This window comes from Pavona decussata, unplaced genomic scaffold, assembly GCF_977016875.1.
Source record: "Pavona decussata unplaced genomic scaffold, jaPavDecu1.1 SCAFFOLD_83, whole genome shotgun sequence".
Lineage (NCBI taxonomy): Eukaryota > Metazoa > Cnidaria > Anthozoa > Scleractinia > Agariciidae > Pavona > Pavona decussata.
Genome location: NW_028145501.1, coordinates 410001 through 432726, shown reverse-complemented (window position 1 = coordinate 432726; position 22726 = coordinate 410001). Strand labels below are relative to the sequence as shown.

General features: G+C 39.7%; 2 protein-coding genes across 3 annotated transcripts in view; both read right to left on the bottom strand.

The window, feature by feature from the left end:
• Positions 1-1253: 1253 nt before the first annotated feature.
• On the bottom strand, positions 1254-19044 carry LOC146475693 (sex comb on midleg-like protein 2). Of its 2 annotated transcripts, XM_085115411.1 has the most exons (17): positions 18933-19044; positions 17793-17928; positions 15485-15576; positions 14777-15023; positions 14495-14583; positions 13476-13716; positions 12669-12778; positions 12085-12340; positions 11386-11468; positions 9934-10171; positions 9409-9445; positions 8350-8629; positions 8070-8319; positions 7761-7975; positions 6290-6374; positions 4102-4568; positions 1254-3454 (listed from the first exon to the last, which is right to left on the bottom strand). In XM_085115411.1, exons 2-17 carry the CDS (start codon positions 17878-17880, stop codon positions 3329-3331), a joined length of 2904 nt encoding a protein of 967 aa, XP_084971537.1. In that variant the 5' UTR covers positions 17881-17928; positions 18933-19044; the 3' UTR covers positions 1254-3328. The 2 variants fall into 2 exon arrangements, with proteins under 2 accessions (XP_084971537.1, XP_084971536.1); XM_085115410.1 differs by having other exon boundaries at positions 8070-8629.
• An 819-nt stretch (positions 19045-19863) lies between these two features.
• The window catches only part of LOC146475692 (protocadherin Fat 4-like), a 42323-nt gene continuing 39460 nt past the window's right edge, over positions 19864-22726 (bottom strand). The window contains exons 32-35 of the mRNA XM_085115409.1: positions 22589-22668; positions 22456-22508; positions 21328-21373; positions 19864-20669 (exon numbers count right to left, since the gene is read on the bottom strand). Of these exons, the coding sequence (XP_084971535.1) occupies positions 20413-20669; positions 21328-21373; positions 22456-22508; positions 22589-22668 (436 nt within the window). The 3' untranslated portion in view covers positions 19864-20412. The remainder of the gene's footprint in view (positions 20670-21327; positions 21374-22455; positions 22509-22588; positions 22669-22726) is intronic.

Here is a 22726-nt window from a genome sequence, read left to right as displayed (position 1 = left end):
CTCGGGCGGAAGTCGGTTATGTACTTGAGTTTTGAACCAAGAAGGACGGGAGGTGCTGCTCAATGGCTGTCATGTGAATGGTCACACTTGACGATTTCATCAACTCAAAGTTAGAACCACCTCTTACAAAAAATAATAAACAGCACCGCAGGAAAGTACTGCCCAGCAGCTTTCATTTGAATGGTCACACTTTGGGATTTTATACACAGACTCATAAGGTAGAATCACCTTACACAGCATAACAAACAGCATCACAGGAAAGCACTGTTCAGTAGCTTTCATTTGAATGGTCACACTTAAGGATGTTATCCACAGACTCAAAAGGTAGAATCACCTTGTACAGCATAATAAAAAGCACCACAGGGAAGTACTGCTTAGTGGCTTTCATTTGAATGGTAACACTTTAGGATTTCATCCTCAGTCTCAAAAGTTGGAACCACCTTGTACAGCATAATAAACAGCACCACAGGAAAGTACTGCTCAGTAGCTTTCATTTGAATGATTTCGTTCACAGACTCAAAAGGTAGTACCACTTCGATTCTTACAACATAATGAACAGCACCAAAGGAAAATAATACTGAAGACTGATTTAATATTCGAGGGCAAGAATTCAGCTATCCATAAGTGCTTCTAAGACAACAAAAGTGTTTCGGCAACCATAAAAATTACAGCATAGATATTGGTGAAGATATTTTGTATTCTTTCTCCCTTTATTTCAATTCCACGATAACACTGTTATTTCAAATGATAAGGGGGACGGGGAAATATTTTTATATAGGGAACTCTCTTCAGTTCTCGAGCGTTTTAGTGTTTTAATATTTTGTACGACAAATGTTGATAATATCTTCGATATTGTTCGTGTGTCACAGGATGGTACCCACTTGCGGTTGCTAGGCAATAATTGATGACGTTATCGAATACGTTCTCAGTGTGGGCAGGGTGATTTGCTTGAAATTTCACAAACTTTTTTTTACGTTGCTTCATCCTTGATACGGGGCAAAAATTCGGATAACCTTCCAAGGAAAAATTATTAATTGACACAAGGGTTGCGCGTTTAACACAAAAATTTACGCACTCTCGTGATTGGATAAGTTAGGGTATTGTTGCACAATTTTCATAAAAAAAAGTCAAAATCCCCGAGATACTCCCTGTAGACAAAACCTCGAGATGTTACCTTTGCGGATCCTAAACAAACAAAATCTCCAAATTTAACTTAACACTAGCATTCGAATTTGAAATAGGACACGAAACAATAACTACAAAAATCTCGCTTTTTATTGATGCTCTGAACGAAAAGCATTTTTGTTATACTTCTCAAACGTTATAGATAAAATACATTAACCTCTTACACTAGAATGCACAAGGCCAAGTCAAATAAGCAAGAATTAAGAAGTCGGAACTATGAACACCAAGGCGAACCATAAAAATATGTCCAAGACGGGACCTCCAAACTCGATATGGAAACGAGGCTAAACGTTGGAAACGAGGCTGAACGTCTATTCTGAACAAGTTTCTCGTCACACGTGATTCATGTTCTCACGCCAGGTGAAATCACGTGATGATTTCACGGCTGAACCAATCAAAGGAGAGCGTTAAAAATGCTCTCAGGATAAACCTCGTCTCCACTTTGGCGACGTAAAAGAACCACGCAAAATGATTGCAAAGAGTGGCTAAAAAGAATCCCAAGGTATTAGCTGAGAAGCTGCAAACTTGTCGAAAACTATTTGACTTAAACTGAGTAATTTTATGTACAAGACAGGTTTGACAGACGAAAACTAATATAACAGGGACATATCTTAGCAACACGGAGAACAGACTAAATCTACTCCTGCTCACACGAGGGGGGGGGGGGGGGGGGGCACTACCCCTGAACGGAAATTTCTACTTAACCCTTAAGATTCTCCACATATTTCTTATATCACTAGTCGAGATAATTTTAAACATCAATATGTTGTATTTGGTTCAGTACAATTTCAGAACTTCGACTGGAGTTCGAAACTTGTACACGCGCAAATTCAAATTGACATCGAACATTGCTAACGAGGTGCAATGCTGCAGAACTAAAAAGACAAAATAGGTCTCTCACGCGTCCTAATATCCTGAGGCTCTAACACAAGCCACTGTCGCTCCTTCCTGAGAAGTATTGGACTCGATAAAGCGGCGGAAATCGACCCTAGAATATCCTAAGCTTAAAGATAAATATAAAAATAGTTACTATTTAGGGATATCATAAATCTATCCATAGCGGTCTCAAACAATGTGTTTGGTATTTTTGTATAGGAGCAGGTCAGAGAGTATGCAAGAACTTATTTCCAAGTTGTTTTGAGCCTCGTTGTGAAAACGAGGCTAAGTGCAAAGTTTTTATTATGAAAATTAGTTTTCACTCGTATGCAAACAAAACTTAATTTCACATGAAAAGCTCTGCACTTAACCTCGCTTTCGCAATGAGGTTCAAAGCCACTTGGACTCAAATCATACGTGGGACTTGAGCAATAGGCCATTTTACAGTTGTGTGCTAAGTGAACTGACCTCGGATAGGATGCGAGGCTGGGTGACCTTGTTTTGATACAAACCTCAGTGCTTTTCATATGTAGATGCAAACTAGTTAGCGTAAGAACGGCATGATCTACATACGAAAAGCAGTGAGGTTTGTATCAAGACAAGGTCACTCCCAGCCTCGCTTCCAGTCCCAGGCCAGGTCACTACGCATCCAACTGTGAAATGGGCTATTTCAAGCGATCAGCCTATTTTGAACTGTGGTTTCCAAGGCAAAAAAGTCACTAAACGTAGCAAGGTCGAGCAAGGTAGACAACAATCTCGTTCCCCGAGGCTGCGATCCTTCTGGTCAGCACCAAGTATCCTGTTTCGCTGGACAAAGGTAGCGAAGGCTCTGAAGACGATATTGGGTTTACAAAGGTTGACAAGCACTCAACATCTTCCAGACAACCATTTACGAAATGTTTGCAAAAAGTTTCCGGATGTTGGAGGTGAGCCTGCACACTTCAGTCGATAACACAGAAGCCGCTGAGCGGTAGAGAAAGATCAAGTGCTCAGTTCAAACAATTGTCACGGTTGATCTCTTGTTAAAAACCAAAGCTTCACTGCAGGCTCTGATCAATCGATTCTCAAAATCGATTTTCGGATGATCCGTTCCTGTTCCAGCGACTCTCAAAATTGTTGCTCGGAAAATCCGCTGACCGAAGAAAGGTCACTGCAGAGTCAGATTTCGCAGAACAGGAAGAACACGTTTGGCTTAGCAGGTCTGAATTTATCAACACTTCAAAGGCCTTGACGCGGAGCGAGTGCGTACGGTTTTCGTGATGTAGTGTCATCGGTGCTTCTTTAAAAGGTTCTGTACAGAGAAATGAAGCTTGATGGCAGGCCCTAAAGTCACTCCAAGACACTTGTGAATCTCATCCAAAGACAGCAACGTTAAGGCTCGGCCATCAATTTCCTGAGAAAAACCAAAGACATTTTATTAACCGTTTATTTCCCAAAGATGCCACCAAAGCTCATAAAATTATTTAACACAAGAATAGATGAAAGCAAACATACTTTTTTCACAAACTTTTTTCAGGTTATGCAATGAATACATACAAGGAAGTACTGCTCAGTAGCTTTCATTTGAAAAGACACTCTTTAGAATTTCATCCACAGATTCAAAAGTTAGAATCACCCTGTACAGCATAATAAGCAGCACCACAGGAAAGTACTATTCAGTAGCTTTCATTTGAATGGTCACACTTTAGAATTTCTTCCACAGACTCAAACATTAGAACCACCTTGCACAGCATAATAAACAACACCACAGGAAAGAACTGCTCAGTAGGTTTCAGTTGAATGATCACACTTTAGGATTTCACCCGCAGACTCAAAAGTCAGAACCACCTTGTACAGTATAATAAAGATCACCACAGAAAAGTACTGCTAAATAGCTTTCATTTGAAAAGTCACACTTTAGGATTTCATCCACAGACTCAAAAGAAAGAACCACCTTGCACAGCGCAATAAAGATCACCACAGGAAAGTACTGCTCAATAGCTTTCATTTTGAATGGTCACACTTTGGGTTTTTACCCAGACTTTAAAATTAGAACCGTACCTGTCTCACAAAGTCGTCCGCGAACCTGTAACAGTCGGTCGTCTTGATATAATCCACCACTTCACTTACACTCCACTTTGTGATGTGTTTTGATATCCGCGAAGCTGTAGCACTCGGTGATTCAACTCTAGGCGGCTCAGGCACCGCACTGTTTAAAACAGGGACATCTTGCGGGACATGACCCACTCCCGCGGGTTTATTGTTTACATTGGCAGTGCTTGTTGTCTTCACGGCATTGCCCGCAAGTTTGATGCTCACACTGACAGTACTCCTTGCGGGATTGCCCGCGGGTTTATTGTTCACTTGAGTAGTACTCCTCGAGGGAAGGTTTGTGGGTTGATCGACTTCTTTAGTGGATACCTTATTTGGCGGGACTGGTTTGCTGCTGTCTTGCGGGACAGGCTTCGCTGGCGTTGATGCAGGTTCGTTAAGTTTTCGAGTGGAATCATGAGGCTTTGTTGGGGAAGCTAAAAACGGACAAAAATACAATAATATAGAAAAGCACGGCTGATTTCACGGTCAGGGAAACATGTTGATTCCAATGTTGCGAAATACTGGAATTAATATATTTCTCTAATCCTGAAACCAGCCTTGCTCTTTTATATTATTTGTTGGACAATTATTGTTGATTAGACAAAATATTACACCCATTCTGAAGTCACTGGTGATCCTTGCAATCTGATTGGCTCTCAACAGTGCGATTTATTCCTAAATTGCACCATGTTTTTAATCTAAATCGCACACTTTCTTTAGCCCATCAAAATGGAAATGAAGTAACAAAAATAGAATGTAATATTGACAATAAAACTCTGTGATTTCAAAATACGTGTAATAAAGTGGTAATTGAACTTTGTGTCGTGCAATTTTGGTCTGAAATCATGCTTGTGATTTCAAATCGAACTCGCGTTGCGCGCTCGTTCGATTTTGAAATCACACGTATGATTTCAGACCAAATTCCACTCCACTCAGTTCAATTACCATTATTTATTACATCCGGTGTTTTTATTTTATCGCGGTGGCCCTTACAAACACAATTACTGGTTTTAAAAAAATACAATAATATATTTGGAAATGCACGTTTCTCTGCAGTTATTAGAGTGAATTAAGATTACGTTTACGACAAACGGCAAAAATGACCACGTGACCATGTTTATCCTTCATTTGCCGCTCGCTGTTTTCAGTTTCTCAGTAAAATTGACTAGCTTTGTTTTAGCATCCATGGTCAGAATTATTTTGCGCAATTCTCATCTATGTACTAATTGTTTCAAGAAGACATAAACGCGAATCTCACGTTTGACGTTTGCCGTAAACGTGATTGTAACGGTGCGTTCCTTTGGGATGATCCAGATCAGGATCAATGATCCAAGATCACTCGGATCATGGTGCATCAAAGGAATCGAGGAATCCACTCTGGGTAAGGATTCGTCGGTTACCTTGTTGAACCATGATCCGAGTGATCTTGGATCATTGATCCTGATCTGGATCATCCCAAAGGAACACACCCCCGGGGGGGGACAGGGGGGAAGTTATTATCTGGGATTTTCGATGGTCCAAAGGTGATGTTTCAGAGCCATCACCTTCAAAGAAACAAAGAGGTAGAAACAGATGGGTAAGAAGTAGGACACGTCAGATGAGCCTTGTTGTTTTGTTACAAGTGATACGTGACATGAAGAAGCGAGGAGAATTGAAGAACATAGTAAGCAACCAAGACGGCGGTGGCAACAAGAACGACACACAACGAAATGAGCAAACCAACGGCACTACAGGTGCATTAAGCATCAAAGGCCAGATTACTAGTCACAAAACTGTAAATCGAGCTATTTGAGAGCAGGGGTGCTAACTATTTACGCAAACCACCCGCATGGAAATTTTCGGCATAAATACGAAATGATTTAGCTTGTCTTAACAGAAAATGGATAACATGCAAAATGTATGAACATCAGCTGTAAATCCCCAAAGGAGTAATAAAAATGCATCACTTTGACCAGAAGGCCATAATTTCAGAAGTACTCCAAATGAAATGATGCGCACCATTTGATTTTCCAACAGGAATTTCCGAGTTTTCCATGTAAATGGTAAGCACCCCAGGTGATGTCCACTTCAGAAAAACTGAACAAGTTAAGAAGAAACTAAGTGATATCTTCCACCGCACCACCACCTTGGTTGCCAAAGATTCTTAACAACAAACCTTTTTCAGCGTCGCAGTACCCACATCGAGAAATTTTCTTCAGACTGATGAGGTTCTCACACAAGGACAACTTGGTCCTAAGAGTCTACAGAAAAATTACATTAAACTTGAATAACTCAGTTATGCAGAAGTCTTGTATTTCCGTTGCTTCACGTGAAAACAAAGGAGAAATACACGCAGGGGCAGGCCAGTTGTTTTCTGACGCATTACACCAACGGTAACCACTAAGTTGTTTAAAACTGGCACCACAGACAAATAGCGTGTTCATAGCAAATTAAAATGAAAATGTCTCATATTTTTATTTTATTGTGTTACACAAAAACGGACAAATATTTACAAACAAGTGTACATATATACACATAAATGAAAGGCATGCATTACAATGACTAGTCTACAACATTATACTTATTTCAAGGGAGAGTACAATTTTCTATTCTCCACTGGACAGAAAATAGCGAGTTTACGCAACAGGACGGCTGATGTGGTAGGACGGCAAATTGTCCTTGTATGACCAACCTGACGTCCAAGTATTTACGACTCTAGATTGTAACATTCCTACCGCTCGTGGTCTTCTCGTTGTAACAGATGAGAGAACACCAGTTTTAGTCGCAAATCGCCTAAAAATGTGAAGGTACTAAGATATCATGTTGGTCACACAACGATAATTCACCGTCCCCTTCCCTCAGCGCCCTGTTGCGTAAGCTCACTAATTGTCTCATATTCGAAATCGTTTTGTAACGCTACATTACACATTTTTATCTTTCGAAATACGTACGATCATTTACTCTCACGCATTCTCATCAATCTAGTGGTTAAGGCGCCGGAATTAAAATGCGGAGGTCCCGGGCTCAAGTCCCGTTCTAACCACTTGGAATTGTTTCAGGGTAGCCCCGTTTTCAAATCCAGGGATTGGTGTCTCCCGCCAGTTGGGTTTTTACACAAACGTTGTTTAGCTTGTAATATTTCTTTCAGAGTGATTTACTGTCTCTTCAATTAGCACTACAGAGCTAAATACTTTGACACTTAATAAAATTATTGTTATCATCATCATTATCATCATTATCATCATTATCATCATCATCATCATCATCATCATCATCATCATCATCATCATCATCATCATCATCACGTTCGCTGGTACCCAGGGCCGGGTTGTTCGAAAGCCGATTAACACTAATCCACGATTAGAAGTCAATCGAGGCTTTCATCGTCGCTCGTTAAAAATGGTTTTAGAGGCTGATTTCGAGCTTAATGTAAAGAAACGTCTTAGTAAAAACTGAGGGCCAAAAATCTTTTGGAAGAATCTTTATTGATTAGCAATTAAACTCGAGTCAAAGTTCTCGTTAATCCAGGATTAGCTTAATGGGGCTTTGAACAACTGGGCCCTGATTGAGAACAAACTCGAGCTGTAATTCGACAGTCTCTCTGACTTGTTTGGAAAATGCTAATAACACACTCAAAACCAACATACCTTGAGAATGGAAGAGATGGTCATCTTATCAGTCTCAGAAGCAAGAAGTTTAAGAACTTCTTTGGATGAATTCGCGCTCAGCACAATCTGTTCAACAAGTTGTCTTAACACAGTGTTCGGGTTTGCAGGACCAATCACAGAGGGAATACTGGCTATTTTGGACTGTTTCAGAAAAGGGCCTGGCTCACAGGATTTTTTCACATAAATACAGATTCCTGGGTAAGAAAAGACAGACGAGAATCTTTAAAACTGGGAAAAGCTATGAACTGTTCATGAACGACAATTAATATTGACTTCATGTACGCGTACCTGAACCATCCGTAGCTTGAGGTTTCTCCTTGGTCTTGGTAACAACAACGTCATCATCATCAGTCAAATCAATCACAGCTTCAACCTTCTTGTTTTCCCCGCCCTCGTCATCCTCGTCCTGCATCCCGTAATCCCGCGGGATAAGAGTCGAGGCCCTCAGTTCGTACTTCCCTTTCGGAGTGATTGGGGCCTTCTTCTCGGGTTCCTCTTTTTTGGGCCCCTCATTTTTGAACCCCTCACTTTTGGGCCCCTCATTTTTGAGCCCCTCACTTTTGGGTACCTCAGTTTTGAGCCCCTCAAGTGTCACCTCAGTGACCTTCACCTTGACCACAGGTTTAGATTCTTTGACGGCACTGTATGCGTGATTGCTCAGTGCCCCTGTGGCGCTGATTGCTTCTGCGTCTGCTACTGTTACGCTCTCAGTTGTCACGGGAGTGTTTACTGTATTTGTGGTGTTAACAACACCATTACCCGCGTCTGACGAATTGTTAGAAGCGTTTGTTGTGTTTGAAATGTTCGCATCCGATGCCGTCCTCTTTGTTCCTCTTTGTTTTGTGGCCCTGAAAAGGAGCAAAACAACGTTTTACAAACAAGGGAAACAAACTTCAGGTCAAGTTAGTGTTGGAGTTATTTTTGTTTGTGGTAAAAGACTTCTTCCCTCCTGTCTTTCACTTGCTACGTGACAGAAACAGTTCGTGACGTTGACGCAGACGTATATGTAGTAGTTGGTTAGTCGGGGTTGCGGCAACAGTCACGCACGCACCGTTTTTCAAGTTAGCTTGAACGGGAAGTATCACGCGAATTTGATGTCAACAGAAGTAAAATAATTGTCGAGTTTTGCTGTAAATTATCATCCTAGTGCAATAAAACTATCAAGCTTAAACAACGTCAGGCCAACGTTTTTCAAGTTCTCGCATTTTTGTTTCCAAAATGCGCTAGAACAGATCACGATTTGTTCCTTTCAAGAACTGAGTTGATTTCTTTCCTCTCATTGTTCAAGAATTATTTTGTAGCTATAAAGTAGGGGACTTTTTTCCCTATTTTTACCAAAAGAGGTCAAAATCTCATGACACTTCCCGTTTAAGCTCTTGCGGTCAAAAATTTTTCATGCCTGCACCATCTTAAGCTAAATAAATCATTTTAAAGTTGGAAACCATAGAGAGAGAATAATTATGTCTACAACATTATGAATTAAGTTAATCACGTTCATAATTGAAACTTAAAAAAGAAAGTCTTCCCACCCAAGCAGTCTTGAATGATGAATCAGAAAGATTTCTAAGGTAATGGCCGGGAAGCAGACTTGTGACAGACAATGTGAAAACAGATGTCCAGTCTGTACCTTAAAGAAGCAAGGCGCCTGTTTTCTTCTGGAGGTCCTAACAAACAGAACAAGACAACGCATCAGCTTAGCTTCATGTATTCAATTTATTTATTTATTTTTTTTTTAGAAAATAACGTACCACCTTATCCATCTATAAATTTGCAATGGTAGATTCAGACTTTTAGGTAAGAGGGCCCAAAATAACTCGGCGCCTCGACCCTACGGGCCTCGCTTTTTATCTAAAAATAAGGTGGAAGGGGAGGGGCGGGCCACTCCCCTAGATCGACCAATGGTTTGTTGCACCTTTATAGCCCACTACAAACTGTTATCGATCGTAAGTAAGAAAGCGACTATCGGCTGATTGCTGAAAGAACAGATCACGAGTTGTTCCTTTTCAGAATTGAGTTGATTTCTTTCCTCTCGTTGTTCTAGAATTATTTTGTCGCTAAATGATGGTCTTATTTCACCATTTTTTAACAAATGAGGTCAAAACGCCCATGACACTCTCCTCCTAAAAGAGATAAAAATCTCACAAATCCTTACGTTGTACTCTTGGTGTAAGAAGAGGATGTCCGTTCATACTGCACCATCCAACAGGGAAGAGATGAAACGACTCCACATCATAAATATGTTCAATTGAATCATCCTTGTATCCATCTAACAGCACCCACATTGTACGTCCGACCACCTGCGTTACTGTCGCCACTGTCATGGTGCTGGGATCCGTTTGATCGACAGCTTCAAACTTCATGCCAATGTCAAAGTAGTGCGACGGGATTTCCTAAAGAAAAGGGAAAATGGGCAAAAACTATTAAAAATGCAGAAAAGTGTGCAGGCCTTTTATATCAAGTGTGGTTGCCACAAACATTCTGGGTAGGTGGATAAGGGGTTTAGTTTCCAGAGAAACTGTGGTGCTGCGTCGGTAGGGAGTAGAAACAAATGTTTGGTTTATCAACAGAGTTGATAACTAAAGGTAAATTGGCCACCGTAAAGAGATTCGAGTGCTGACGTTCCGAGCGTTAGCCTTGCGTCAGAGTGAATCCGAAGGGCTAGGGCTCAAAACGTCAGCACTCCAGTCTTCTTTATGGTGGCCAATTTACCTTTAGTTATCAACTCTGTTGATAAACCAAACATTCGTAACTTAAAGGCCCACATTCACCCAAGATGTATTGCGCGCCGAGGAACAGTTTTCATATATGAAAATCCTCCCATTTTATTTGGGCGCGAGTCGAGTGAGAAAGCAATAAGCGATCACGAGTATTCTTTCCCTCCAGCACGAGTCGCATAGGAAACCCGCATGAACCGCTTGAGTTCGGACAGCCAATAAGATCACGAGTTTGGGCAATACAGCATTTCAAAACAAAAACAATCGACCGCAATGACTCTTGGGAGAAGGTGGGCCTTTAACAGGTGATTTGTTACAAAACGCCTTGACTCCACTCTCATATGTTGAAGCTGCTTCAAGAAAAGAAAAGGAAGAAAAAAGGAGAAAAACAGGGATTTTAACGCACTTATTATTCCTCACAACAATCTCGGCTTGTTTTCTTGTTTTATGTTCCCTGTTTTTAGCATCCACTCTGCATCACTAAAAAACCCTTTTAAGTGTTTTAAAATATTCCAAAATCAACGGGCTCTTAATCATCATCATTTCAGGGAGCAAGGATGGCGCAGTGGTGAGAGCACTCGCCTCCCACCAATGTGTCCCCGGTTCAATTCCCGGACTCGGCGTCATATGACGGTTGAGTTTGTTGTTGGTTCTCGTTCTTGCTGCGATAGGTTTTTCTCCGGGTACTCTGGTTTTCCCCTCTCCTCAAACTCCAACACTTCTAAATTCCAATTTGATCTGGAAAGTGTCCCCAATGAGTGCTCTGCACTAAAATACATTGGCACTTAAATACAGTGATTTTATTTTATCCATTTCTTACTTAACTCACCCCCATCCCCACTGCAGCTAAACAGACAAAATTTTCATAAAAGAACAGCTGAATGCATTACCGAGTTGAACAAGGAGTCTGGAGCAGCTGATGAGTTGGTCCACTCCAGGTATGTTTGCCAGCGGAAAGGATGAACAAGATATCCTGCAAAAAGCAGAGAAATAAAATGAACGACATGTTTAAATTATATTATTCAATTAATTTCTTGGACAAAATAGATTACCATGTGCGAAGTTTGGCAAATTTGAAGGGCCGGAAGCAAAACTCACCTACATGTATATGCACTTCGGATCATGTTCTGTTGTTTTTGCTCAGATTCACTGGAGTTTTTGCATCATGATGTGGCCTTGAATTCCTTCAGGAAATGGCACTCCCAATGTTTTATCCAGTACTTTGCACTTCGTTTTGTGATAAAAACGAAAATCTTGCCCATAATCAGATGTTTTTATTGCATACATGTACGAAGCGCAACACAACGGATAAAACATTGGCGCAACGTTTCCTGAGGGAATTCAAGGCCAAATGCAAAAACTCCAGTGAATCTGAGCTAAAACAACAAAGCGCGATCCCAAACGCGTTAAGTCGGTTATGCTTCCAGCCCTTCATTTAGTTATTCTAATTCCGAACCAAAACCTCACACCAACATTTCAGGAAAAGTTTTTGGGGTCCAGATCTACAAGTAAAAACAAATACTTGCAAATAGACAGAATGAATAAATTTAGCTCCTTGACACACTAATGAAATTTCTCATGTGCCCTACCTGGAGGAGGAGTCAGTTGAATGTTGTTCTTCTCACACCAGCCCACAGGGTAGATATTCCTAGAATTGGAACTGCACCACATGGAAGGCCGGCTTCCGTCGCCGCAGCTAATCATACTGTCAATCTCCACCTGGAAGAATATCTCATTTGCAACTTTGGAAACTGTCGCTGCACAGATTGATGAAGGATCCTTCGGATTCACAGCTTCTAGCTTCATACCAGCTGTAAAGCCATGAGGCTTTGGTAAGCTGTCAGACTGCAAGGAAAACAGTGACCCAGTTATAAATTCTCCACACATGTACCTTACAATTTCCTGGCTAGAAAACATTTACTGAGTGAATTTTATGTTTATGAAATTCAGATAACACTTATAATGGGATGGTTGTGGTGGTGTCGGTGGTGGGGGAGGGGTAGCAGTGTGCTTGTCAAAAAAATCTGTAATGACTTGAGTTTCTTGCCAATGGCTGTTTGTAGCATCATTCTAGAATAAAACCAGATCTAGACCATGCTTGCCTACATGCATATCACTGACTTCTTTCAAAATAGCACATGTTAGAAGTTGTAGAAAAATGAAACAAGCAAACCTTGTTCAATGATTTGTAGAGCGCTGTATCTTCAGTCGTCAAATTACAAAGACCCAGGAGTCTTCCCCTTACTTGTGCCCAGTCCTTATTCGGAAAGCTTGTCTTCAAACCTTTCGATGCAAGGAGAGAAATATCAAGAAAATCAAGATTGAGGTTTTTTTAGTGTTGTTTCAGCCTCATCATACAATCATGTTTAGGAAATCAAATTTAAACAGCAGTACTTATATTTTACATTTTTTTTTCAATTTTTAACTCTTTAAGCCCTAAGAGTGATCAGCATCAAATTTCTCCTTGTAAAACCAATGCTTATTCAACCCCTGAGGACATGAGAATTAACGATATGATCACCCAGGGTAAATTTTCTTGATATCCTGCTTCTATAAGAAAAGTATGGGGACAAGATAGGAGAATTTGTTCTTTGATATAAGGGGTTAAAGGGTAAAACTAGTACACTCTTCTTTGGGAATACATGACTTCTCTCTGTACTTTCAACCATGAGTTCACCGTTTATTTGATTGTAAGAGTTAAAACCTGGTTCACTGGTTCTTGCAAATCAAAGAAATTGAAATGCAAAATGGATTTTGAATACTTTTAAGACGCATGTTATACATGTACCTTGCAAGAAGGTGAAGATTTCATAACAACAATTTTTAAGGCTCTTGCAAAAAGGCTGTCTCATCTTTTGAGACAAGAATCTCGTCTCAAAAGATGCATCTCACGAGAGTGGTAACTCACTTTGGAGCAGTACTGTACAAGAATTCATCATTATAACATGTTTTACTATTGACAGCAGCTATGATAACTCACTAGAAGGAACATTTAGTCTCAGGTTATGCTTCTTTCCCCATCCCAACTGATGAACGTTATCAGACAAGAAGTAAACCCAGACATCATCAGCTTCTTTCTCTGAGCCTTCCAGTCGTAATCTGAGTCTCAGTCCATAAGAATCCACCACAGATGCGACCCAGTAACTCAGAGGATCATCTGGATGAAGGAGTTCTAACTTCAGGCCAGGCTTCAGCTGATTCTCTTCATCTGGATCTGACCTCTGAGAAAGTGTTGAACAAATTCTTAGCATCTACATGTATATTCTCCTGTTGCACCATTAATAGTAGTAATTATAATAACAATAATATTGAAGTGGTACGTGGAAGAAGGTCCTAAGTGACTCTTGATCTCTAATCTAGGAAATGCAAGGTAATTTGGAAGGAGAATGTAGCAGTTCATCAGAACTCACTTAGGGCTATTTTTCAGGCACCCCTTCACGTATAATAGTAAGAATAATACAGGTAATCATAATCATCATCATCATCATCATCGTCAACATCTTTAGCCAGCATGTGTTCATCACAAACTGTGTCACCGTGCCAGTACACAGGGCGACCAAGAACCTCTACTTGCAGAGTAGCTGGGAAACCAAGTGACATTAGAGCGGTTTTCAATTGAGTGTCGAAAGTAATTTCGCGTTTGCTTTGGTTTTGCTTTACTAGATTCTATGATTGGTTGGCAAAGTTCGCACCATTTACTCAACGAATGGGAAGCCAAACCAAAACCAATTGTGCTTGGTGGCACACATTTTCCTGTGCTTAACGCAGGTTACATGTATTTGCTTTGAGTTCTGATTGGCTGATTGTGCTGTTTACATCTGTTGTGATTGGCCAGAGAAATTACTTTGGTTTTGCATTTACAACACTAAATTGAAAACCAATCTAAGATTTCTGATAACTTAAGCTGGGGAATCCAACCAAGGCCATCCAAGTTTTTAGACAGAGGACATCATGTCATGAGAGAACTGTATTTTCTCCCTAGCTGATAAAAGCACCTACCCTATGAAACAGATGCTCTGGGGCACACACAGCATTTTTAAGATCCTGCATCAGAAACTTGGCCCAATTTGACTCCTTGTGTCGGATGGCTAGAAAAACAAAAGACAAGTTTACTTGAATCAGTTTTCTAAAATAGCTTACCATAAGATTATGATGTTATATTAGTATGAAGCTATAATATTTTACCTGTTTCTTATCTGCCAAAAAAAAAATCTCTTCTTTACTGACAACTTAATTTTGGGCTGAAAGGGTTTACTTTCTAAGTTTAAAGTCTTTACCTACCTGCAGGAGGTATAAGAATATTATTAGTCCTCGCACACCAGCTGATAGGCTGGAGTTCCTCTGATGCTGCATCACACCAGAAGTCTCCGCTGCGATCATCATCATATCCATCATATCGCAGAAGCAGCAGAGGTCCTGATGACATGACAACTGTGGCCACCCAGTAAGTGTCTGTCTCAAGGGACGTACGATCCATGCATTCTAGCTTCATCCCAGGAACGAACCCTTGAACTTTAGTGTCTTGCACCTGTAATTTGAAAACCTGATTAATGATGTATTACTTAATAATTATTCCAATAATTATTGTTATTATTAACAATTAGATTATGAGCTTGAGATTTCTATCGCGTGATAGCTCATGAGGGCGCAGCCCGAATCATCTATCACTTATAGAAATCGAGAGCGAATAATCTAATTGTTTTAGTATATATCTACTACTTGTTCAAAACTAAACAAGTAAATTATCCATATCCTCATCGCAGACACATGAAAACGCGATGAAGTGGCCGCCATTTTGTTGAAAACCGCTACTCACTATCTATCACAGAATATATAGCGAGTAGTATAGCCAATCAGAGATCAGCATTCATGATAGAACACTCGTAGATTTATACTAACAACGATACACAATAAAAGCAATTATTGTTGTTATCGTGTAGCAATTTTCAAAGACATGTACAAGATTAAAGGAAATGTAAATGTGCTCACATGCTTGAATGTTTCCTTAGGAACTGCCTTTGCATGGCACTTTTTGAGATATTCTTCCCATGAAAAGAGGTCTTCATCTTCTTCCTCAGAACCTGAAATTAAGAATTTGTTAGTAGTAAATTCAACAAATAATAATTATTTAATTTAGTAAATATAAAAGTTACAAAAAGTAAAGCCCCATTTACACTACAGAAAATCTTTGGCACGGCTCCGATAAAAATGGCACGCGTACCCAAAAAAAGGGTTCGGCTTGGGTAAATTTTTTAGTGACCATTACGTGTTAACATCCAAAATCGTTGCTCGATAGGACAGTTACAAGCCAGCATTGCTGCTGTGACAATGAACATATTTGTATCCTCACGCCTTTTCTATTATTCTGGAAAAAAGAACAGGAAGAGACTAATTTTCGACGTCCCTGCGACAAGATGTGTGGCCTTTTTAGAAGTAGGCACTCAAATACTTCTCACCCGCCATGTTTGAATGAAATAAGCCATTGGCCGCATGCGCCCTAAGGAATAATCGCGTACGCTAACCAAGATGTTGAGCCTTTTACCCGTACCAAAACATTTTCTCACGCTGCTTGGCACAGCAGAAAAAAAGACGTGTAAACAGGACATCAGTGCTATAGTTTTTGGTAAAAATTATTTAAAATTAAAAATTGGTGATAAAAAAAATAATTAAGGTTACCATACACCTTTAGAGGTGTCTCGCGTTCAAGCGTTGTAGCGCTTCCGGTTTAAACTTTGCCATATTCAATTGCAGTGAAAAGTTACAGAACAGTTTCGAAATAGGATTTAAAAAATGTGGACTGATTGTACAAAAATCGCTCTCAGAGAAAAAATATTTCGAAAGAAAAAATTCACAGACACGTTTTTGTTTATATGTTAAACTAGCTACAGTCCAAATTTGAAGGGAAAGGAACAAATTCCCTTTGAGTTTTAGCTCTTTAAAGTGTCTCCTTTAAATTAAGCATTCAACAATTCATTTCATTTCAAAATTCTTGTATAGTTTGATAGTCAGCTCCAGAAGCTTTAATTTAATGTAGGGGGTTAGGTATCTACACTTTAAACCGGACGCTCTACATCGCTTGGACGCGAGACACCTCTAAAGGTATGTGGTAACCTTAATTTCTTTATCTTTCAAACAGATTCACATAAGTTGCCTCCAGGAAGAGACTCCTAGGAATTTTTGGTGGGTGTGTACAGCTTGGTTCTCCAAACCCTGACATTATTTGACCAAAATATGTAATTTTCTGGTATCCTTTTTCAGACCTATCCTCCAAAGAATTGTTTTAACAAGTCTATTGCTAGACTAACAACAGGCCATTGTTAAGAAAAAATACTTAAGATGTGCATCTTAACTTACAGCTTGTAGGAGGGTTTTGTGCATCTAGCCCTGGCCCCAGTTGTTCAAAGGGCGGATAACTTTATCCACTGGATAAGTCACAAAAATGTACTCCAACTAATGGTTGGCAAGTTTTCCACACAATCCCACACTTAAATTTTACATATGGTTCTACTCTATCCACAAATTATAGGACTATGAGGAAAATCTTGCACACATGATTTCATCTGCCAGATAGCGACCTATCCAGTAGTTAAAATTATCCACTCTTTGAATAACTGGGGCCGAGTCTCTATAATCCATACTTGTTTCTGTAAAATCCACACCCATTTACAGTTTTGTTGGCCAAAATAGTTTTAAAAAATCTTTCCCCTATTTCAGACCAAAATTGCTCAAAAGCCATAACATTTGGGGCTGCACATACCTTTATACATGTAGCTTAGATCAGGGGGTTTCCCCCTGGGATATTTGGGATTTTGCCCCCCCCCCCCCCCTCTCCCATAATGATTATCCTTAAAGGGAACCTCCACTCCAACAACAAATTGAAATTGCCGGAAATAGTGTCTAAATTCTAAATTTTAGTTTAAAAAGTAGAAGTGACATTCGAGTGTGCTAAAAGTTAGATATGATTATCGCCTATTTTTAATTTTTAATTTCCCGGGCACCACCATTTTGGATGTTATAACGTCATATGATTGCCGCTATTGTCAGTAAGCAGACGTTCTTTTGTGTGAAATAAATTATTGAGCAACCGTAGCATGTCCTGAAATCCAAGATGTCGGCGCTCTGGAAATTTAAAATAAAAAATAGGTGAAAATCAAATTTTGTTTTGTAAGACAGAAAAATTATATCCATGTTTTCCAACCAAATTTGAAATTTGATTGTATTTTCAACGATTTAACGTTTATTTATTTCAAGAGTGGAGGTTTCCTTTAAGGCTCTCTGGCCAAGTAACAGTGCATACCTGAGCCATTTTTCATTGATTTCTTCACATTCCTAAAAGAGTCTTCAATGCTTTTCTTCCTTTTACGAGTGCTATAATCTTTGTCCATCTTTAGCTCATCCTCAAGTTGTCGTCTTACACCATTATTGATGTATTTCTGTAAAAGTCACAGAAAATGCATGCAGATTTTTTCTTCCCATATTTTCAAGTTATTACAAAACAACATAATTGTTAAGAATTCTCAAGGAGGTTGTAACATTTTTCATGAATTTCGCTTGACCTTTTATAGGTAATAATGAAAGACCCAACCTCACGAGGGGGAGGGGGAGGGGGAGGGATGGATTGAGGGGTAGGGAGAGAGGTTGGATTTACAGTAAATGCCAAAACCTCAGCTACTACATGAAATTTGAAACATGTCAAAGTTAAATCAAAGTTGTCATACTACTTAGTTTCTCAATGTAACACTTAATTAAATACTTAAATTTCACCTCTCCAAAGTTTTATATAACAAAAACAAGCAGCCATGTTGATAACAGCAAATCTTAAAATCTACAAATAATCAACTCATCTTGAAAATTTGACAGTCGATCAGTGTAAAAGGTTGACTCAGCACTTAATCGCAATTCAAACGAATTAAAATAATCCTTGAGATTCTTTAATGGCCGCTTCTATTACAATAGTTCACAACCTGGCAATTAAACATGAAGAAATTCAATTTCCCGCTTCATTATGTGTGACCAATGAAACTAGTTGAGAATATTTTAACTCACGCGCCGTTTTACATAACAAGTCATAAACGAGCAAGCACGATATGTCACATAAAATTATGGTGTACATATGCATTTCATGTTAAATTTTCCAGTTAAATACCAAGAAATCTGGACTTAAGTTGAAGTGTTTTTGCTTAATTCCACCTCATAGTTCTTGGTCTGCACTACCAACGTGCCATTCTTTCGAACAATTGAGAAAAAACTTCGATCGAATCGTATTTGTTTACAATCATATCGCAAGCACACCGCGACTTCCATTATACAAGGTGAAACTAGAAAGTGTTCTTACTGGCTTAAAATCGAGTTGATCGAAAAAGTAGCATTTCTGTTCGATGTTACTGTAGTTAATATATGTTTAGAGGTTTTAGATAAATGCTGTCTGAAAACTTACCGCCGGAAAACAGCCTTCTCGAATGATCCTGATTTACAAGCTCACGAACTCCACAAGCGATTGTATGACACCAGGCGTGGCTACCAGGTAGCGGGGTTACACAGCAATTCGTACCCAGGGTTCTGCGGGAAACTTCCGGTGTTTCCGTGACAGATCAGAGAAAAGGGAGAATTTTCCATTTCCTTATCTTTTCAGGAAGCAGGGATATTGTAGCTAATGCTGGCTTTTTTATGGGCGAAACTCCCGGTTTGTTTGCTTAGCCGCCATCTTGGTACCACCTGGAGATGGAAGGGGGGAGGGGAGGGCAAGGTAATGGGTGCTTATACGCTTATAATTTATATGGAAAACCCGTAAATTCCAGTTGGAAAATCAAATGGTACGCATCATTCCATATGGAGTACTTCTGAAATTATGGCCTTTTGGCCAAAGTGATGCATTTTTATTACTCCTTTTGGGATTTACAGCTGATGTTCATACATTTTGCATGTTATCCATCTTCTGTTTAGACAAGCTAAATCATTTCCTATTTATGCCGAAAATTTCCATCCGGGTGGTTTGCGTAAATAGTAAGCACCCCTTGTGTCCAGATTCTCACTCGATGTTGTGCTAGAATCTAGAAAAAGATCTGTTATCCATGGGTACCAGGCAAGGAAAGAGAAAACTTTTTAGATGTCTTTAAAATGTGTAGTTTGGTGGAGTGCATCACATGTCAAAGTCCAATTCTCGCTTCAAGTACACTCAACTCTGGTCTTGCGGACACCTCGCTATTACGAACACCCCGATAATACGGACAGCAGCTAAGTCCTCGGCAAAAATAAATTACAGACGTTTGACTGAAATAAATTCCCGCTATTACGGACTCTCGCTATTAAGGACACTAACTCGCGGTCCCGAGGGTGTCCGCACTGAAAAAGGGGAGTTGACTGTTGCATTACATAAAATAATTCACGCATTCTTTTATTGTTCCTTATGTCACTCATACGATTCTTTACATTTTTACATTTTTTGACCTCTTAAGGTTTTATAATAGAACACTATAAATTACAGAAATAATACACAGTCAGTCTTCATCTCTATCGAAATGTTTTCGTTTGAGTTGTCGGTTAAAACATCATATTAACTTAAGCAGCGAAAACAGTGACTTCTTTCTGTTTGCAACTTGGTATTATATAACTCCTCACCAAAACTCGTACTCTCTATAGACTCCCTATTTCTTTTTCCATTTGCTGTCAAATTCTATGTTGTCCACTCGCCGTTAATCCAACCAAGCCTTTGCTCCTTCAAGCATAAAATTTAACCTAATTGGCTAACGCCTCGAATTTTTTAGTTGCACAGCAAACAAAGTTGCCTACTTCCAAACTTGAGTTTGTAGCGATGATGGTGGCTGTCACCCAGTGTTATAACGTCACGCAAATCGTATCTATCTATTCTCATATTTACAGTAGTGATACTATGTGTCACGCAATCTCATCTATCTACTTTATGAATGCCCCTCCGGCGTTCCTGGTAACTGAAGATGATTCTCCCTGTTGTCACGCTTGTGCACAGTCTCTATTGACGCTCGGGGTGGGGGTAAGTCCTGAATTCTGTGTTGGGAATCGCCAAACCTGTCAAACCTCGACTGCGTGTTACGGTTACCGCCGTAGTAGGCCTGGGGACCATTTCTGCCATCGCGCATGTCTTGTAGCCACATTCGCTCCCCTGTTGTTTTGTTAAAAAGGTAAACCTTTCCCGACACTAGGAAGAAAATAAATTGTATAAGAGAGTTGAATGATGGGTATTTGTAGATAAAATTCAAGCATGGTCCTGATGCCGGGTTTTGATAAACATTGTAAATTCCAGGGGGTGGGGGAGGGAGGTAACAAAGGCCAAGCAATATAAAGAAATGGATGAGGCAAAATTGGAATGCTGAATCTGGAAAAGTTTAACGCTGACAAAAACGCTCGGGAGAAGTTCATTCCTGTGTCATTGTTAAGCAATACAAAGCAGTTCTAAGACTGTAAGTCTGTAGGTGAAATCCCCAAGTCTGACAATTCAGATGAAAACCTGATTTCAAAGTGCGTCTCTGTAGTACTATTTATTATGCTGTACAACGTAACTCAAAGCTTGGCTACTGAAATGATAGCTATTGTGCGGTACATTCCGCACCGCTGCAAACCCATTTGCAGACAAACGTTGAGCATTTATAGGTTATAAACATGCATAAACTAAATAGAATAAAAGGCCCTCACAGTTATTTGTGCAACTCAAATTGTTGCGTAAATAACTGCGAGGGTCTTTCTTGTATTCAATCTTTTAAGCGCAGTTCAAATATATGCCGAAAACTGAACGTTTATAAGTCGAACGTGTATGAGGAACAAGTTATTTATCAGGTCGTTGGGCTAGTTGCAGATACCTGGATCAACGGCTTTTCCATCAAACCTTCTTCCATTTGGAGCAATCTAAGTAAGGAAGGAACAGGTAGGTATGCACATAAGCGGAGAAGAACAAGCATTACTTTTTAAAGCAACAGTTGTTGACATGCGTGGGTTAAAAAAATCCATTCAATTGTCATGTAAAGTTGTTCAGTTCTTGTTTCAGTCTGTGGAAGGTTTTGCTGTGCTAAAGTTGAATTGAGAGCCAAACTTTGCTCTTATCCATTTTTTTTTTTTTTGCATGGTCAAAATACAAAAAAAAAACTGAAAACCCCTTGGAAAGGCTCGCTATACAGGCTATGAAAACATAAAGGATCTTCCATTTTAATTTTAAGCCCAGACAGAAAAAAAAAATGCATTCACTTGGAGTCGTTTGGAGTGAACTTTCAGCTGAAAGCTGTATCATACGGAACATGGTCCTGGGGCCCGTTTCTCGAAAGTCCCGGTAACTTACCGGGCCCGATAAGTAATTTTGGTGACAAATGTTTCTTAACAGAAGTCAATTTTTGTTAGCTTTGAATACTAAATTTCAAAATCTTATTATTCTATGAAAACATTGGCGAAGTACCATGTCTGTAATCGTTGTGTAATCGGCGAAAAAACATTTAAAAATATACTAACGGGCACGGTAAGTTACCGGGACTTTCGAGAAACGGGCCCCTGGTGCTATTTGTCTGACAATGTTTCAGTTCAGTTGGCATTTGACAATGTGCCCTTTGCAGCTAATGGTCACACGGTACAAAATCCATCATGCTGAAGAGCAAGCCACGGACTGGGACATCCGAAACAAAGAAAATTCATGTTTGACTGTATGCAACTTTCTCTCCAGGGCTGAGTTGCTCGAAGCATGGTTAGCGCTAACCATTGGTTAAAAGGTATTAAAACCTAAAGGTTGTTATGGTATTTAACCCGGATTAGCGCTAACCATGCACATGCAACTGGGCCCAGAATAGTGGATTTTGTACCATGTGACTGTTAGCTACAAAGGGCCCATTTTGCCCAGTCTCTAATTGGTGGGCCACTTTGGTGATTCCAGAAAACTTAAGGTGCATTTGTACCCCACTTCAAGGAAAAAAGCATCCCCGAGTATACAGCAGAATAGTACTTACAATCTGGTTGTCGTGCATCAAAGGTGAAACCATCTTTCCTTGTCTGATTTTGTCTACGGACAGAAAGGGACACAGGTTTAGAATTCCTTACGTTCCTTATGCACTGCGAATGATATGCTTAGAAGACGCTTACTTTTGTAAAAAGCATTTTCTCCATCCATCAAGCCTCTGTTTGGCCTCAGATGAGGATCACGGGTTTCTAACATCTGCATTCTGCAAATAAACAAGTAATAATGTAAATATTCCCACGTCTGAGCTGTAGGCTTACAAT

Coding starts and splice junctions, on each gene's coding strand:
- LOC146475693 (XM_085115410.1), bottom strand. CDS start 17,880: ATGGACAAAGATTATAGCACTCGTAAAAGGAAGAAAAGCATTGAAGAC. Junction 12,779..13,475: donor GAGACTAAATGTTCCTTCTA/GTGAGTTATCAT, acceptor TTGCATCGAAAG/GTTTGAAGACAAGCTTTCCG. Junction 4,569..6,289: donor GTACTGCGACGCTGAAAAAG/GTTTGTTGTTAA, acceptor GTCCGTTTTTAG/CTTCCCCAACAAAGCCTCAT.